Source organism: Elephas maximus, chromosome 15 (assembly GCF_024166365.1).
Source record: "Elephas maximus indicus isolate mEleMax1 chromosome 15, mEleMax1 primary haplotype, whole genome shotgun sequence".
In the NCBI taxonomy this organism is placed as follows: domain Eukaryota; kingdom Metazoa; phylum Chordata; class Mammalia; order Proboscidea; family Elephantidae; genus Elephas; species Elephas maximus.
Genome location: NC_064833.1, coordinates 10,770,525 through 10,790,161, shown reverse-complemented (window position 1 = coordinate 10,790,161; position 19,637 = coordinate 10,770,525). Strand labels below are relative to the sequence as shown.

The 19,637-nt window shown below is 46.2% G+C and overlaps 1 protein-coding gene across 3 annotated transcripts in view; it reads left to right on the top strand.

Moving 5' to 3' along the window:
• TG (thyroglobulin) overlaps positions 1-19,637 on the top strand; it is a 232,277-nt gene that overhangs the window by 69,004 nt on the left and 143,636 nt on the right. For all 3 annotated transcript variants that reach the window (XM_049854070.1, XM_049854071.1, XM_049854069.1), the window contains 8 exons: positions 1,536-1,601; positions 3,685-3,765; positions 5,367-5,504; positions 6,190-6,366; positions 7,805-7,916; positions 8,757-8,836; positions 9,746-9,889; positions 16,332-16,394. In XM_049854070.1, coding sequence (XP_049710027.1) covers positions 1,536-1,601; positions 3,685-3,765; positions 5,367-5,504; positions 6,190-6,366; positions 7,805-7,916; positions 8,757-8,836; positions 9,746-9,889; positions 16,332-16,394 — 861 coding nt within the window. The remainder of the gene's footprint in view (positions 1-1,535; positions 1,602-3,684; positions 3,766-5,366; positions 5,505-6,189; positions 6,367-7,804; positions 7,917-8,756; positions 8,837-9,745; positions 9,890-16,331; positions 16,395-19,637) is intronic.

Genomic DNA, 19,637 nt, shown 5'->3' with positions numbered 1-19,637 from the left:
TCCCTCATAAAAATGTCCAGAGCCCCTTAGCCTGATCTTCATAATAAGCAAATATTGGTATCACGAAGAGATAGTGGAAAAGGAACACAGACTGAGCAGGTGCCCCCCACCCCCGCTTTGGTGCAGGAGGGTACGGTATGTCTCCTCCATAGTGTGTAGAACGAGTCCCAAACTTTCAGAGATCCAAGTCCTAGGCCCCCCACAGAGCTTAGATTTTCACTTCCTTAACTTATTTTTTTTTATAAATGCCTTCTATCCCCTGAAGAAAGCTATTGGAAAATTACAAGTGGATCCTTTAAGCAAATGTATGACCCAATCCTGAGAAGTCTGAGAAGCTCTGGAATCCTTGTTTATTCTCATCTCAGAAGCAAAACCAAATGGAAGTGCAGCCCAGTGTCTTTGGATCACCCCATGGCATAGAGCACGGTCAATCTTCGGGAGAGGGGGTCCCTTCACTTTGATACCTGAGTTTTCCAGATAGTTGAGAGCATGCCTCTTTAAACACAAGAACCTTTGATGTTCTGACCATTTTGGATGGACATAATTTTAAAATATATTATCCTGCCTTTAGTGGGGTGGTTAAAAGCATGAGATATGGAGCCACACGGCTGGGCTTTGAACTCTGGCATTAACGTCTTTGGACTTTGGTGTCTTCATGTGGAAACTGGGGACAAAAATGCCTACCTTACCTCATAGCGCGACTGTGAGGTTGAAGTTAATGTATGGAAGGTATTCCTTATAGTGCTGGATAAAGGATAATGACTTAATAAATGATTAAATAAAAATTAAAAGGAAAAGTTGACCATTTCTTGATGCCTTAGTTGTCAGGCAGCACTTCCTGCAGTGTGTTCCCCTCCGGACTCTTCCCCTCCAGACTATGTGCTTTCTGAGCCCTTTACTTAGCTTTTTGTATTGCAAGGGGGACTCGTAGATACTTAGGGCTGATCGGGGGCAAAAGAGGCAGACCTGACCATCGAAAAATGATGTGGCAGATCCAGCCTCGTCCAGGGTGATGTCCAGGAGAGTATAGTTTGGCAGAATAGGAAATTTAATAATACTGGTAATTAAATAATGGGTGCTATCAATAATTGCATGCATACCAAATATTGAGGATTACACTAGACTGGTGATACGCATCATTGCCATCCTCACAATTCCCATCCCCATTTGCCAATGAGGCAAGAGTCTCAGAGGAGTTAAGCGACATGGAAAACTAACACAGCTCTCAAGTCTCTTATGAGCTTTATTTTGTTTAAGCTCCTTACATGACCCTCCTGGGTCACAGGTTCACGGCTGCTCAGGGTCCCTTTGGTGCCCTGATCAAGACACCAGGGGTCTGAACAGCTATGGTTTTGTACCTGAGAGCTGAGAGAAAGCCTCTAGGGGCTCTCAGAGGTGTACCTTGTTCATCAAACAGAGGTCTCAGGCCCAGAAGGACCCTCGTGACAGGGAAGGAGGCAGTTGGTGGTATTGTAGGTGCCCAGTGAGAGAAGCACACTAGAGCTCATAAAAATAGCTGTCTTCCACTGTTGCAGGTCTGACACCCCTGGAGGGAACTCAAGACACCTTTTCCAGCTTCCAGCAGCTTTATCTCTGGAAAGGTAAGCTCCGGGGTGGAGGTGGGGGCGGGGCAGGACGCGAAATTCCTGAGGTTGTCTGCCCACTTCTCACAGGGCACTCTGCTGCCTACAGAGGAAAGTGGAGAGGTTTACTTCCCAAATGAGTGCTCTGTGTGACAGAGAAGGGCCTCAACTCCTCATCAGATAAAATAGCGAAATCTAAAGGAAAAATGAAAAGCCTGGAAACCCAGGACTGAGGACAGAAGCACTAGGTCCCTTGAGATAAAGTTCCCTGACTACAAGCTGCCCTTGTTTTTGAGATGGGAGCTCTGAGGCCTTTGCAAATGAGCAGGAGGCATTTCTCCAAGTGGCTCGGCTCATCTGCTTCTCTCCCAAGCCCAGGGTTGAGGGGACAGGATCCCAGGAGGGTGGTGTCAAGGGCTCCTGCTTGGGTATATGGAACAGGTTGGGGCAAAGTGGGGGCTCACGTAAAATTTGGCACCTCCTTTCTGCTTTCCCGTGTGGCACAGTGAGCCCTGGTGATGCAGTGGTTAAGAGCTTGGCTACTAACCAAAAGATTGGTAGTTCGAATCTACCAGCCTCTACTTGGAAACTCTATGGGGCAGTTCTACTCTGTCCTATAGGGTCACTATGAGTTGGAATAGGCTCAATGGCAACAGGTTTGTTTTTTTTTCCCCCCTCTGCTTTCCTGTCCTCTTTGGAGTTTACTGAACACTGGCTGAGTGCCACCCAGAGCCAGGGACTGTGGGAGGCATTTGGGAAAGAGAGACGCATAAGGCATAACCCTAACCTTTCAGGGACCCCAGTGTCCTGAGGAAGGCTATGCAGGAGTGGGCAGGTGCATTTCAGTGATAAGAGCTGGGTTAGAAGCACATGGAAAGTTCCTCGGTTCCCCCAGCACTTCCCTCCTCTTCCCACAATCCCTCCTCATTGACCTCAGTAACCTGTTCCAACACCTGTAAAGTGAAATAGTGGAAAAGAGCAAAGAGTATGACGTGAGTGACTGCATATGAATTATGGTTCCATCGCTTAACACCTGTGTGATCTTGAACCCATCACTTAGTCCTTCTGAGCCTTTGAGTTCCCATGGGTAAAATAGGAACAAAAAATAGCACTTACTCATAGTTGTGTGAGAGTCGGTAAGGCAATGCATGTAGGGTGCTCAGAACAGTGCCTGGTGCATAATAAGTGCTAATTAATATGGTGGTGGTGAGGATGAGGGAGTTTTTCAAGTTATATAATGAGATTATACTCTTCTTTTCTCATTTCTTCATACCGATAAATTAGGTAGGAGCCCTGGTGGCACAGTGGTTAAGAGCTCGGCTACCAACCAAAAGGTTGGCAGTTCGAATCCACCAGCCACTCCTTGGAAACCCTATGGGAGAGTTCTACTCTAGCCCATAGGATCACCGTGAGTCAGAATTGACTCAACAGCAATGGGTTTTTTTTTGTTTATAAAGCAGGTAAACAGATGGGGTGACATTTGTTCATTTTGCAGACAAGGAAAATGAGACTTGGAGAGGTTGAGTGCAGTGCCCAGAGGTCATTCAGCCAGGAAGTGCTGGGGGTGGGGCTCGGACACTGTCCCCTTAGCCTCCTCCCCATAGGCTCCCTCTGCTTTCATGAAAGGACTGTTCCCGACCTGGAGTTTCATTGTATTTTCTCCAAATTCCGATTCATCTCTACATGGGATTGCTATGAGTTTGAATCGACACAATGGCAAGTGGTTTGGTGTTGGTAACTTACCTTCCGAGGGTGTGGGGTAAATGATTTCACCTCTGAGTCTCCGTCTTCTCAAGAGTGACATGGAAACCTTCACAGAGTGTTTTGAGGGCCAATGAGTATGAACATATTTTGTTAGTTCTAAACTGCTTTGTATTATGAATAACTTCAATATCAGGGACGATAATAGTTCAGTTAGCAAGAGGTTGATGTACCACAAAAGGCCAAGAGGTACAGACTTATACCACTGGATTTGCTCCAGATCTTGTCTTGGGGACCCGGCTATGGACCATGAGAACATTCCACATTGCCATTACTATTTTATTGCCCAGAGTAATGCCTCTCCTAAACGTTAGAATGACTCTCCTCCTTTCTCTTCTAGATTCTGACATGGGGTCTCGATCTGAGTCTGTGGGATGTAGAAGAGACCTGGCACCAAGGCCAGCATCTCCAGTAGAAACAGGTACCGACTTGAAAAGCTGTCCACACACCTGGGCGCCTGGCTGTGGAGACAAGATGGTGGTGCCGGGGGTTTAATCAATTAATTGACCCATTAACACCCTTCCATTCTGTAGTATGGATTCACCTCTCAGCTTCTCACTTCAATTATCCATCTCATAAATATGGCAGCTCCTCAACTGGACAGTTGGTACAGAAAGTGAGGCAAAATCATTGCAAAGTCACCACTGCAGCTGGAAAGCGAAACCACAGCTATAATAATGAAAACAACAACAAAATCCATAAAACCAACTCTTAAAGAACGAGGTTCCATTGATTGTAATCAGTGGCTCCACTTATGTAAACCTTAAAGAGTGTAAGATCAATTGAAATATTCTGGAATTGTTTAAAGAATGAGACATCTATGAGAGTCTTTTGAAAGAGAGTCACTGCACTCTCTGGAAGACGTGAGTCCACCCATTAACGGGACAGAAGGTGGTGCCAGAACCCTATCTACCTCCAGAGCCTACAGCATCCTGACTGGGTGGGAGGCACAATGAGACAACCACCACACTGCAGAGCAGCTAGACTAGGGCTGGAAACACTTTTCTGCCCTTACGCTCTACTAACCGCATGGCTCTGAGTAATTTGTTTACCTGCTTAGAGCCTCAAATTCCTCTAGTTTAGAGTGAAGTTGATCTTGCCTTCCTCTTATTCTGTTGGTTGACACACCAGGTAAAACACCTGGAACTTAGCAGATGCCCCCAAATATGGTGGTTTCCTTCCCCGCCCCAGAGTTTTTGTGATGATCAAATGAAGTAATGTGGGACTCAACCCAGCATAGCTGTTTGGCAGTCAGGAGTCCACTCTGCATGTACCAAGTTGTTATGGGGATTTGAGGACTGTGTCCTGGCTTAGAGTGTGGCCTCTCATGTCAGGGGAGAGGGATTCCAATCCCAGTTCTGACTCTATCAGCCTGTGGACCTCTAAGTGAGTCACCTTCTCTGAGCCTCAGCTGCTTCTTCTGTAAACGAGAGGGCTAGCGGTATCCATGTGCTAGGCAATTGTGGGAAATTGAGGAGGTAACTATGTAAATGCAGTGGCACAGAGTAAGGGCTTAAAACTTAGTAGCTGTTATTATAGGGACGGTGTTGACTAGGATGCTAGCACAGAGCCTGGCTCACAGCAAACATTCAATAAAATTCATCCCATTCCTTCTCTCTTCCTGAGTTGCCTGTCACATTGCAAATCCCAGTCAGGGATCTGAAACTAGGCGGACAGTACTCAGGATTGTCCAGACTCCCCCGGGCAGTGGGTGTCCCTCTGCACCTTCAGAAATTCTCTAGGAGAGGCTTCACGTGCTACAGGAGAAGGCACTTTGGACTGCAGCTCCAAGTCAGCCCCCGTGGCTTCTCCATGTGCCTGTGTACTCAGCTGTGCTCCTCAATGCCCCCAAGAATGGCCTCTCTGATTCCAAGCACAGCAAGGAATTTCCTGTCTCCTTCAGGTTCCTGCAATTATTCTGAGAGTTTGAGACAAACTCAGGGAAGACAATAGGAGCAGCCATCTCTTCTGTTCACTGTTCAGGTAAAGGTGCAGGAAGTGGACTTTTTCTTTCTTTTTCAGATTTGACAGCAGAACTTTTTTCTCCTGTTGACCTTAACCAGATCACTGTCAATGGAAACCAAAGCCTGCCCAGCCAGCAGCACTGGATTTTTAAACAGCTCTTTTCAACCCAGCAAGCATACCTGTGGTGCCTCTCTCGTAAGTACCCATATACCATATCATTCTTCTTCCGGGGCCTGTGGTCAGGCATCACAGGCCTAGCTTCACAACTGTTGAGAAACAGATAAGATTGAACTCAGCTCCCTCCCTCCCTCCGTCCCTCCGTCCGTCTGTCCCTCCGTCCATCCATTCATCTATCCTTTACTCAACAGGCAGTTATTGAGCATGTGCTATGTTCTAGACCTTGTGTTTGATCTTGGATATGAAAAAAACAAAAGCAAAAATGAATCAAATATGATCCCTGCCCTCAGGGATTTTTCACACACCAGTGGCAAAGACTGACATGGGAGTGGGGGCGGGGAAGATCATTCACAAAGTTCACAATCCTGTGGCCCCTGATCTGTAGATCTTGAAGGCCTCTGAGGTGGTCATGGGCAGATCCAATGGAATTCTACCCTCCCTTCTCCTATAGTGTTGAGTTTGAGGTTCACTTCTCAAACACCTTAGGCTCTGCCTTTAGTCAGGGCCATGTGGATTCTCTGTTATATATATGCCCCTCTCCCCAACTAGCAGAGCCCCAGTTTTCTTGAGCCTTCCAGACTGGACAGATTCAACTGTCCTGAAAGAATCTTGACTGGACATTTCTTCCAAAAGGATCCTGTAGAGGTAACTATCTTCTATAAGTCTCCTAAAGATTGAAATCCAAATGCTGTCTTGCCTGTAGGCTGTGTCCAGGAGCCCTCTTTCTGTCAGCTGGCAGAGATAACAGACAGTGCACCCTTGTACTTCACCTGCACCCTCTACCCAGAGGCCCAGGTGTGTGATGATGTCATGGAGACCAGTCCCAAGGGCTGCAGAGTGATCCTGCCTCACAGGCCAGAGATGCTGTTCCGGAAGAAAGGTGAGCACTTGGTTGGAATTGCTCAAGCTGTATTTCCAGTGGACTGTTGGCTCTGTTGCTTCAGAAATACACAGATTAATTTCTCCTTCTTTTTTAAAAAATAACTTATGCATGCTCCTTGTAAAAGATGTGAAGCCACTCAGAAATGCATCGAGTTGATGACAGAGAATAATTCTGCTCAGACCGAGCCAGTTTAATCAGTTAGAATTGCATTTGGCAAGGTATATTATTGAAAATCCAAACAACGGTAGCTTTAACAAGATAGCAATTTGGTTGATTTTCCTCTCCAAGGACAATGATGATACTATTTTTGACTTTTTTTTTTTTTTTTTTACCTTGCACTGTGGTCTCCATTTCCTCCCAGGTGCTGTCCCCTCATTTACTGCTCTCTCTCCCTGTTTGTTGGAGGCCTTTCTCAGATGTCTTTTGACCTTTGGTTTTCCACTCAAATATAAAAGGGAGGCCAAAAAGGTGATTGGGAAGCTCAGAGTATGTGTTAATGGACTTGTTGACTTTGGATTTTCCTGTAGGATAGCCTACTTGGGCCAATGCCTCATGTCAGTGTTTTTAGGTCCTTCCCCCAGAGAAATCTCTTGCTGTATCTGGCCTAGGGGCTATAAGCCTGGTTGCTAGTGGTTAGGGCACCAAATAAGGTTGGAAACTGGGGAAGTCTTAATATTCACTATGCAGACCAACTTGAAACAACCTCCTAGTTTCAACATGTTACCTGCATCATTAACTCTACATGGTACACCCCAGTGCAGAGACCTTCCCTCTTATTCTCTCCAGAGAAAAAATCTTGCATGCTCTTCTGTTATGGGAAGGGGGCAGTTGTCACCTGTGGAAAGCAAAGGCGAGCATCTTAAAGAGATTTTCAGCTCACCAGGAGCCCTGGTGGTGTGGTGGTTAAGTGTTTGGCTGCTAACCAAAATGTCAGCAGTTGAAATCCCCCGGCCTCTTTGGAAACCCTGTGGGGCAGTTCTCTGTCCTGTAGGGTTGCTATGAGTTGGAATGAATCAACTCAACGGCAGTGGGTTTGGTTTTTGTTTTTTTCCTCCATTCCTAGTCCATCTGCACTTCCAGTGCTGCAGATACTTAAACCTTTTGGGAAGTTATATTGGGCTCCTTCTTGGTTCTTTGTACACAAAGTTGGAGGACTCAACTTTCTTGGGTCTTTTAAGACATTTTAACTCAAACGCATGCTTTCAAAATTTTGTTTTTATATTTCTTCTCCTATTCCCTTTATTGTGGGTTTATGGTTTTAAAATCATCCCTTTACTATTATTTATTGAAATTGGGTAGGGAGCAGAAGATGATGCATAATCGTAGTCTGCCATTCTTACCTGGAAGCTTTCAATCTGATTATTACTCCTTTGTCCTCATATTTTCATGGATACAACAAATCTATCTCTAAATAACTTTTTTTCCCTCTGTGTAGTTGTACTGAAAGATAAAGTGAAGAACTTTTACACTCGTCTGCCGTTCCAAAAACTGACAGGGATTTCCATCAGAAGCAAAGTGCCCATGTCTGAAAAATCAATTTCTAATGGGTAAGCTGCTCTGCAGATGGGATGTGGTTTGGGTTTGGGGGTTCCTAAGATAGGGAAGGAGAACGTCAAGAACGAGGCTCGTACCCCACACCAAAAAGGGCCTAAGAGGTTGAGCAAGCTTTCAGGAGCTAGGAATGAATGGTCAGAATGGGACACAGCGTCAGGGGAGGTAGAGTTTAGAACTGAGCCCAGGAACATTCGTTTGGAGCCACACAAGACCCCCCTGCCAGGATCGGTCCTAGAAGCTGCAAGTGAGTTCAGCAGCCACACTGAGTTGATAAGCAAGGCAGGTCCTGAGAACCTGGCTCTGCTGACCAGAAAACAGAATGTATTTCTGGGATGTGATTAGCTTGTGTCCCAGAGTGAGTGAGGGAGGAAGCAAAGGGGAAACAAACCTCAGCTCTGCTGCCTCAACAGACATCTGCTGGGTCGTGCTGTGTGTAAGCCATGGGCTCGCCTTTCCTGGAGGCACTTTTTCTACTGTTTCTTCCTTTTCCCAGAGTCCACAGCTGAGACCTCCTCCTGATCTGAAAAGATCGTAGGAGCATGTTCAGGATCCCAGGTGGCCTTGGCTTGGAGCCTGGCGCACAACAGGCACAGACTGTGTACTTGATGAATAAGCGAGTGAGGGAAGGATGGCAAACATGGTTTCCGAGAGAAGAGTAGGATATCTTTTTCAAGAAAGAGCCTCAAAGTGATGAAATTCACCAGAGCACCCCCAAATTAGGTAGTCATAAAGAAAGTAGACCCTGAAAGTATGAATGTCACCAATTCAGCAGACCCAGTAGGGTCCTGGACCAGCATCCAGAACCATCAGGCCTCTGCCTTCTCTTGCACTAGGTTCTTTGAGTGCGAGCGGCGGTGTGACGCGGACCCGTGCTGCAATGGTTTTGGATTTCTCAATGTGTCTCAGTTAAAAGGTAACAATGATACCAACATCCCCCTCCTTGTGTGCAGCACTTTACTGTCTAGAAGACACATACACTTTGATGATGTTCCATAACCCTTTCACAGATGGGAAGGTGGGGGCGTGGGGAGGGTAGATGCCTAATAAATGTGATCGCTGGAACATGGCTCCCGGTCCACTGCTCTGTCAACTTTATGGTTCTACTTGGTCAAACAGCCTTCCTTCCATGCCTCACTTAGCTGTTTTCTGTTCATCTTGTAAGACTCAAGTCAGGCAGCTTGGTGTTGGATCCATACATATGATCTGTATTTAACATTTGGTTCAGTCCTGTTTAAGGAGCCATGGTGATGCAGTAGTTAAGCACTTGGCTACCAACTGAAAGATCAGTGGTTCAAACCCACAAGCCAGGCTGTGGGAGGAAGATGTGACAGTCTTCTTCTGTAAAGATCACAGCCTTGGAGACCCTATGGAGCATCTGCCTACTCTGTCCTCTGGGGTTGCTATGAGTCAGAATCAACTCAGTGGCAATGGGGGACTCAGTCGCGTACTAGTGGGGCGGTCCTGAGGAAGTCACTTCATCTCTCAGAGCCTCAGTTTCCTCATCTGTAAATAGGGATACTAAAGTTACCTTCCCCACAGGGTTGTGTGAGGGCCAGGTGGTGTGATGCGAGCAAAGCCCTAGCACAGCCCGGCCTCCATCCCTGGAGCATCCGTCACTGCCCCCATCTCTGTGTGCTTAGACCAGAAGCTCCCTAGGTCCAAGTGCCAGGCTCTTCATCTGTATATTTCCAGTGACAAAAATCACGCCTGAAACATAGTGGGTGCACCCCAAGTGTCCGCTGAACAATGCCTTTGCAGAGTTTCCTTATTCAACAAGCTCTGGTCACGACCACTTACCTGGTCCTGTTACTTTTTACTCCAGGAGGAGAGGTGACGTGCCTAACCCTAAGCAGCTTGGGACTTCAGACATGCAGTGAGGAGAACGGAGGAGCCTGGCGCATTTTGGACTGCAATTCCCCTGACACTGAAGTCCGCACCTATCCCTTTGGATGGTACCAGAAACCTGGTAAGTAACCTGCCCCTAACAGCGATGTAGGCACCTTTAGTTGGCTCTTTCCCAACCGTGCAGTAGGATGATGTCCTTGGGCTGGGAAGTAGGTTAGTCAGGACTCATTGGGTGCAAGCAACAGAAACAGATTCTATTTAACTTAATCAGGAAAGAGATTTATTGAAAGTCTGCTCATAGACTCAAAAGAAAGCTGACCAACTAGGTCTCAGAAAAGATGGAATTGGGCCAGCGCTGTGAGTGTATTTAGCAAGAACAAAAGGACAGCATCTTCAGGGGGCCACTGTTGTCATCTATCTGATCCAAAAAGTTTTGTCATTGTATTCAAGCTTCAAATTCAAGGAAGAGAATTTAGCCCAGCTTGGGCCATGAACTCAACCACTACCAGAGTGAGGATGGGGCAACATAATGGACTGTCCCAACAAGACTGTTCACTGGGAAGAGGAGGTTCCTCAACGATGATTAAGGTGCTGTTGCTAGACAGATGAAACATGCATTCTGCCAGGTTCCCTTGGTTTTCTTGCCTTGTCAATCAATCAGGACAAGGTAGCACATGGAAGTGTCAGGGGAGGAAATGGGGACAGCCAGTGTGATTTGACAGTGTTCATGGAGTTGGAGTTTCAGGACCAAGGTAGTGTTGGCCGAATGTGGTCCCTTAGCAGGTGTAACATGCTCCTGGAGCTCTATTTGAAATGGATGAGTTAATGAATGTATTGCGTGGTGGAGAAGCTACGAGACTCAAGTGAGGAGGCATTAGTGTCTTCTCAACTCTGCCATCTACTATATGTTTGTCTTTGGGAGAGCCATCCCACTGCCTTGGGCCTCAGTTTCTCCACTGGTAAAATAAGTGAATGAATTCACTCGGGTCCTATCTCCTCTTAGATTCTGGGTGTGTGTGGACATGAGTTGACTCGGGGAGTTATGGATGACTGCCTGGAGACTAGACACCTTGCTCTATGTCCCAGAAGCAAATTCACAAAGATGTCCCAGACACAAAATGACTGAAAGCCCTGTCTTAGTGGATATAAAATGGGGACAATGGGCTGAGGTTTAGTATCTCCCAACTTCTCTTACTTATGACTTCCCCCCGACCTTCACCTAAGTGTCATGGAATGCCTGATTCCGACAGACTCTTAGAGATCTGTGATTTTGATCTTTACATTCTTTACATCACCTAACCCAACAGGCTGCCCAAAGTGGGCAAGGCAAGGAGAACTAACATTTGTCTTGTGCCTACATGTGTCAGACTCATGCTAGGGCTTCTATGTAGGCTACATCGTTTAATACTCATACCACTCATACCACCCCTGTGGAGCAGGCTTAATTACTCCCACTTTAAGATGAGCAGAGTGAGGCACAGAAAGTTGGAGTTGCTTGAACAAAACCACACAGCTCATAAGAAGCAGAGTCAGAATGCAACCCCCAATCTGGTAACCCCGAAACTGGCCTTCTTTCCCTCTTATGTTGCCTCTTGATCGTCGGTATCCTGTAAGTGACTGATACTGAAATGTTCAGACACCTTGTCTGACTGGTTGCCCACACCCCCGGACTCAATTGATTAGCAAACAATACATTGTTAATAGGTTAATTAATAAACGACCAAACCAGACCAGTTGGTGGCTGAGCCTCTTGTTCCAAAGTCATATCCAACAGCCCGAGAGGCCCAGGGCTCCTGGGTGGAATGTGGTCCTCGACCCTTGTTCATGGTCCCAAGAGTCCCCCATGCATTCCTTGGTTTTCTGGCAGATTTCTTCTGGAGTCGGTTATTATCAGGCTGAATGGAATTTTCTCTGCTGACACTCACCTTGAGCATCCTGTGACTTAATCTGATCTGAATTCATTCTACTGTCTTTTTATTTTATTTTAACATCTTGAATTATTTTAAGAAAAGAATCCAAAAGAAAAACCCAAACCCGTTGCCATCGAGTCAGTTCCGACTTGCAGCAACCCTATAGTACAGAGTAGAACGGCCCCTGAGGATTTCAAAGGCTGTAATCTTTATGGAATCGGGCAATCTTTATGGAAGCAGACTACCAGATCTTTCTCCATGGAGTGGCTGGTAGGTTCAAACTGCTGACCATTCATTTAACAGCCGAGCACGTAAGCGCTGTGCCACTAGGGCTCCTCAAGAAAAGAATCAGGGTTGTAAAATTAAATAGCCTCAGTGGGTTTCTATTTAGGGAAGAGAATTCTATCCATAGCCATCTCCCTCCTTTAACTCACAGTACGGGGGAGACCTGATGTCAGCTACGGGCGTGTAGGGGGCTCTCAGCTGAACTCTCACCCTCAGTGCCTCCTTCCCCATCTTTCCTCCCACACCTCCTCCTACCTCCTCACCCCACCAAAGGCTGAAAAATGCCATTTTCCATTTTCTTATTGCTCAGGGAAGAGTTGGGTAAAAGGAAACTTAAGAAATAAGTCATTTGTTCAGAAATGTAATGGGAATCAGACCAGAGTATTTACAGCCTCTTGGCAGGATTTGGTAAGGAAAGGAAACCAAGGTGCTCATCCTCCCAGCTTATTTCATCTGTTCTGTTTCTTTTCATCTGACAGCACCGAGCGCTAACTTTTTCCAACATTTTGTCCTGTGGGGTCAGATTGAGAACTCAGGATTTTGACCAACAACTATCAATACATACTGCCTGAGCATCAACTGAGCCTGGGCCTCTGGTGCTACAGACCTAGCCTCTATTCATTGGGCTCCTACTGTGTGTCTGACCTGATACTAGGCATTTTACAAACGTGATGTCATTTAATTGTCACAATTATCATCAGATGAGAGAAGAGAGGCTCAGAGAGGTTAAGTAACTTGATCTAAGTAAGGAATTTTACTTATGGACTGGTTTAACAAGTTAGACTCTTTTCTCGGTTGGGTCAGCTTGAGCAGGACGGAATCATCTTTTGCTTCATGATATGCTGTGAGCCCGAACATACTTGGGAGCCAGATTCTGAACATTCATATGGTCTTGGATTCTATTTTCTCTAGCAGACAATCCCTATAGGAAAATTGTAACACATAAGACAACACCGTCATTACTTTTTCCATCCTTATTTTTATGTTAGACAATCATATACATAACACTAAGGTGTAGCCTCAATAGGGCTAGGAAAAGCTGCATGAAACAGAAGCCACTAGCTCTGAGCTTCCAAGGATGGGTAGGATTCTAATCTTCACCTCTTAGCAAGCACGGGCACACGTGATTTAATGTTTTTTAATTGTTCTTTAAGCAAAAGTTTACAAATCAAGTCAACCTCTCATACAAAAATTTATGCGTACCTTGCTATGTACTCATAGTTGCTCTCCCCGTAGTGAGACAGCACACTCCTCTCCACACTGTATTCCTGTGTCTATTCAGCCAGCTCCTGTTCCCCTCTGCCCTCTCATCTCCCCTCCAGACAGGAGCTGCCCACATAATCTCATGTGTCTACTTAAGGCAAGAAGCTCACTCCTCACCAGTATCATTTTCTGTCTTAAAGTCTAGCACAATCCCTGTCTAGAAAGTTGGCTTTGGGAATGGTTCCAGTCTTGGGCTAACAGAAGGCCTGGGGACCAGGACCTCTGGGGTCTGTCTAGTCTTAGTCAGACCATTAAGTCTGGTCATTTTACAAGAATTTGAGGTCTGCATCCCACTGCTCTCCTGCTCCATCAGGGATTCTCTGTTGTGTTCCCTGTCAAGGTAGAGACTTAACTTTTTACAGAGGGATTTTTACCAAAAATTTCTATAGTAGATTTTGCCCTTGATCGCTTGGTGTGTTGACACCTGTACCGAGTGGTTACCATGGACCCACCATTAAACTCCAGGCTGAGAATCCTATACAAGAAGTGGAAAATTTATCCCCTGTTTCTGAGCAGCTATAGCTGAAGAAGGGGGAAGAAACTGCTATGTACTGAGCGCCTGCTCTCGGCCAAGCACTGTGGAAGCTCAAGGGGGTAGAAGTCCCTGCCCACAGCCTGTGTAGGAAGGCAGACAGGGGAAAAAATGAACATTTCTTTTTTTTAAATGATTTATTTTATTTTTGTTGTTGTTGAAGATATACGTAGCAGAACATTCAACAATTTAACACTTTCTAGATTTTTTTTTAGATGGACAGTTCAGTGACATTGATTACATTCTTCAGGTTGTACAACCATTCTCACCCTCCTTTTCCGAATTGTTCCTTCCCTATTAACGTGAACTCGCCACCCCCTAAACTTCCCATTGAACCTTTCGAGTTGCTGTTGTCGGTTTGATCCCACATAAATAGTTCTTTAAAAGAGCACAGCATGCTCAAGGTAGACAGTCAGTACTAATTAGGTTAAACCATTGTTTGATTTAAAGAAGACTTCAGGGAATATTTTTGGTTTAAGGTTTGAAGATTATCTCAGGCAGTAGTTTCAGCAGTTCATCTGACCTTGACGGCTATGGAAAGCCTGGATTCCATGAGAATTTGGAATTCTGGAAAGCGAACGGTACTTAAGCACTTACTCTGTGTCAGAAGCAGCTCTGGAGTGCTTCCTCTGAATTAACCACTCACGACTCCCGTGAGTGTTGGTGCTATTCCTATTCCCATCTCACGGAGTTCATTTTTCTCTCTGCAGACAGAGTTACACTGTGATGAGCTGGTGTTACTCCGATGGGATCTGTGGTGTGCTTTGAGAGTCTCAAAAGGAAATAATTACAGTAGTTTTCTTCCACAAAAGATTATTCAAAAGCGAGTCTGAGGACAAGATGGTTGTAGATTAAGGGGCATGGGGGAAGGAGCAGCAGCTATGCCCAGCGATCAGCAGTGGGTTCTAGAGATGAAGTAGACCAAGTTCCTGCCCTGCCAACCTCGTGGCTCTGAAGGGGGGGAGAGACCTGCATGAGGCAAATGCAGCATACACTTGGTACCTGCACTAAGCTCAAAGAACAAAAGATGAGGAGAAGGGCACACCTAGAGTGAGGCAGGTCCAGGAGGGAACTTCAAAGAGCCTGTAGCAATGGGCCTGTGACTCAGCCGACCAGAAGTGAAGAGAAACTCCACATTTCTAACCACAGAGCTGTCTCAGAGGCTGAAGCTAAGCAATTGTGAATGCAAATGAGGCTGTATGTAGCACTCTCCCAGCAGTAGGACCCAGAGAAGAAATGTTCTTAGAGCCCAGAGGGCCAGGATGGCAGTGCCGGGTGTGTGTGTGTGTGTGTGTGTGTGTGTGTGTGTGTGTGTGAGTGAGGGGCTGCTCTGTGGTCAAACAGGGCCCCAGAGTCCAGGCTCCTGGAAGCAGCTGGCCACTGGTGCATTGAGCCCTCTGCTCTTTGAAGGGGACCACTGATGCCCATTCTGGCCACAGCTGTCAGCTGCCTGCAAGGGGGTAGGTCTTTGGTTTGTAAACCAAATCAAATGTGACTTCTGGAAGAAACTAATAGGTGCCTCACAGTTCCTCTTTTCTCTGCAAATGTGCTCGGGCCCTGTAGCAGTACTAGATACAGAATTAACCTGGAAAGAAAATGACACGCTCGTCTAGTTATGAGCTTCCCTCTCCCAACCCACATAGAAGCTACCACACATAGGTAGCAGCTTACTCTACAGCCCACTCTTAGTCATCAGTCGACAACTTCTACCTTTTACTTAGTGTGGAGTTTGCTCCAGGCACTGGGCTGTATTCCGCACACAAAATCTCGTTTAATCCTAACCACTCTATGAGATAGGGCCTATTGTTAGCGACCTTACGTGAGTGCTGGTAAATACTCAACAACTGGTGGGGTGGGGGGAATGACTGATTTGTACTGTTTGCCGTTTCCATGGTATACATTCTCCCACTGTGACCCATTTCAAACGACCAACTTGATCTTACTGAAAGCAGAGGTAGGAAGAAATGGGCACCATTGATTGGCTCTTGGGAGCCATGCAAGCTGGCCCCCACATACCGCTGCGTAGATCTCAGAAGGGTTAGCGTTCAATTGCTTAACAAGCCTACCCTAGCTGAGCAACTTGCCCAAGGTTACACAGGGGGTGAGTGATAGAGCTGGGAGTCAATCTGACATCTGTCTGATTGCAGACTCCATGTTCTTAACCATTTTTGTTGTCGCTGTTCTTGCAGAAGGGGGTAATTAAAGGCAAAAGCACTGGGAGCCAAGGACCCCCGTTCATACCCTGGCTCTACCACCTACTGGCTGCGTGACGTTAGGCAAGGCTCTCAAGCTCCCTGTGCCTCAATGTCCTCCTCTCCTAGACTGGAATGATCATGTCTCTCTAATCATGGTCTGCTGTAGGAATTCAATAACCTCCAGCGAGAGAACCCCTGGGACAGCCCGCTGGGCATTCGCAAGGCATGCCTCATCTAAGTGTCCGTCGTCCCTCATGGGTCTCTGCAGAACAGCCCTCCAGTCTCCCTATCGCCATGTTGTACCTTGGTTAATGCCTTCACAACTCAATGATATCAAGGCGGAAAAGGAGCTGAAAGGTTGCCTTTTCTTCTTTTCAGTGGCCCAGAATGATGCGCCTAGTTTTTGCCCTTCGGTTGTCCTGCCGCCTCTCACAGAGAAAGGTAAGTTCATTAGCTTCTCAGTCTCTCTTGTGACAGCACCACCTCATTTTCTTTCTCCTTAAGTTTGTCCAGTATTTTACTGCTTGCACCTCCCTCTCACTTCCGTTAACGCAAGCTCCTGTAGCCCCTATCAGCCATTATACTGATGCGTAGGTGTGAACATATATTATTTTACTCGTATAAATACCAGCACTATCCCCATTGGACAGACGTAGAAATGAACAACTCACAGAAATTAAATGACTTGGTCAGATAATGGAGTAATTAGAAGCAGAGTGGGAGAAACTCAGCTCTCCCAATTGTTATCCTAAGGCTTGTTTTCCCATAGCAAGAAATGCCTACTATTTTTGTTGTTGTGTGCAGTTGAGTTGATTTTGACTCATAGTGACTCCATATAACAGAATAGAACTTCCCCATAGGGTTTCTTAGGCTGTAATCTTTACAGAGCAGGTTACCAAGTCTTTTCTCAGATGGAGCTGCCGGTGGGTTTGAACTGCTAACCTCTTGGTTCTCAGTCAAGTGCTTAATTAACCATTGTGCCACCAGGACTCCTTCCAAGTACTGTCTACACTTGCACAATGCCGAGGCAATTCTAGGACTAGTTTGTGGCAAAAAGTGAAGGAAGTCAACCCTTCATTTGCAAGAGATTTGTGGCTTGCTGTCACCCAGGCACACCAGGTGATGTGGTGGCACCTGGGGTGACGTGCTAGCCCCGCACCCAGAAGTAGGGGCATGGACTGCACATAGCACTGGCCCTCACTGTGACATGCTCTGTCTGGCTGCAGGAAGGGCGGGGAAGGTGGGTGCAGTGGGGACTGGGTGCTCTGGATGGATGATGTGGAAATGGTGATGACATGTGGCCCCACTCTGGTGCCCCCGCTTCTGCCTTCTGTTTGTCAGGAAATGAGAGGCTCTGCCTGGGCTCCAAACACCACTCAGCCAAGAGCAAAGCCACACTAATTCCTGTCCTGTGACATGATGTCTGAGTGGCTCTAGACATCTGTCATTATGACTGTGGCTGAAGACACATATATATCTCTAACCCAATCTAGTGGGGGGAAATTATCTACAGTCAAGGCTGAGCTGAAAGTGTAAACGCCCTCAAGCCATGCTATCCATCCTCATCACTTGGTTAAAATATCTGGTTTTGAAGTCTATGTATGAATATATATATTTTCTAAGCATTCTACACAGAATGTCTGTGCTAAGCACTTCATATGTACATGGGGTCTGGTTTTAGCTTCCTGAACTGATGATGTGAGATTGTTAGGTGTTCTTGAGTTGAGGGTCTTCCTCTTTTTCGCTGACCCTCTACCGAGTATAATGTCCTTCAGGGACTGGTTCCTCCTGATAATATGTCCAAAATACTTGAAATGAAGCCATCCTTGCTTCTAAGGAGAATTCTGGCTGTATTGCTTCCAAGACAGATTTGTTCATTCTTCTGGCAGTCCATGGTATATTCAACATTCTTTGCCAGCACCACAATTTAAAGGCATCAATTCTTCTTTGATCTTCCTTATTCACTGTCCAGCTTTCCCATACATATAAGGCAACTGAAAACACCATGGGTTGGGTCAGGCACACCCTAGTCCTCAAAGTGACATCTTTGCTTTTCAACACTTTAAAGAAGTCTGTTGCAGCAGATTTGCCCAGTGCAATGCATCTTTTGATTTCTTCACTGCTGCTTCTGTGGATGTTGATTGTGGATCCAAGTAAAATGAAATTCTTGACAACTCCAATCTTTTCTCATCTATCATGATGTTGCTTATTGGACCAGCTGTGAGGATTTTTGTTTTATATTGAGGTATAATTCATACTGAAAGCTGTGGTCTTTGATCTTCATCAGTAAATGCTTCAAGTTCTCTTCACTCTCAGCAAGCAAGGCTGTGTCATCTGCATATCACATGTTGTTAACGAATCTTCCTCCAATCCTGGTGCCGAGTTCTCAGCATCTTGGATGTCAGACAGGTATTGTTATCACCACATCACAGATGATCCAAGTGGGGCTTAAAGAGAGTTAGTCTTAGTCATCTAGTGCTGTTATAACAGAAATACCACAAGTGGATGACTTTATCAAAGAGAAGTTTATCCTCTCAGAGTCTAGGAGGCTAGAAGTCCGAATTCAGGGCATCGGGTCCAGGGGAAGATTTTCTCTCTCTGTCAGCTTTGGGGAAAAGTCCTTGTCATCAATCTTTCTGTGGACTAGGAGCTTCTAACCCAAGCCATGGTGTTTTCAATCGCCTCACATGCATACAAAAGCTGGACAATGAATAAGGAAGATGGAAGAAGAATTGACGCCTTTGAATTGTGGTGTTGGCGAAGAATATTGAATATACTATGATCTGCCAAAAGAACAAACAGATCTGTCTTAGAAGAAGTACAACTAGAATGCTCCTTGGAAGCAAGGATGGTGAGACTACGTCTCACATACTTTGAACATGTTGTAAGGAGGGATCAGTCCCTAGAGAAGGACATCATGCTTGGTAAAATAGAGGGTCAGCGAGAAAGAGGAAGACCTTCAATGACTTTTGAGCCCTAGACTTGCCTGTTTCTTGTATGAGTATATGAATAAGCTGCCCTCTAAAAGGAGACTGGCTGATGGGGATGGAGTGAAAATGAATGAGACTGCTGAAAACGCACGGGACTGTCTTGAGCCCAGGCTAAGAGCCAGGGACAACTCTAAGCATTCGTTTATTTTGTTCCAGAGACAGCTTCTAGCACAGAAGCTGGGTTGAAAGGAGCAGGAATTTGCCAGACAGGCAGGTTTCAGGAAGTCTTTCATATAGAGGAATTTTTCGCATTCGAAGTCCCAGAGCCACAGAACAGCTCCGTGTGGCCGGCGTAGGATGGTAGTGAGACAGGTGGAGGTGTGGCAGCCGAGAAGGCTTTAGCCAGAGTGTGGGGCCGGCGAAACATGCGCTATGAAGCCACAGCCCAAACCTTTCCTGTTGGGTTCGGAGCTAGACTTAGTAAGCTTTCTCAGGTGGGTTGTGAGCAGGAAGGTGACGGGGCGCTAGCAGGGACAAGTGTAGGGCAGCGTGCGAAGGAAAAACAGATGGTTTCTCACTGCAATTACTTCAAGTCCGTGAACTTTCATAGGCAGCCACTTTGACGATAATGGACTCTGAGTTTCACTGACATTCCAGAAAAGGCACTGTGCTGGGATTGGAGGTCCTGGTTGCACAGACAGGAGCTCACGCTGGGGTCTGGAGAAAAACAAGGAAAGTGGGGAGCAACATGCCT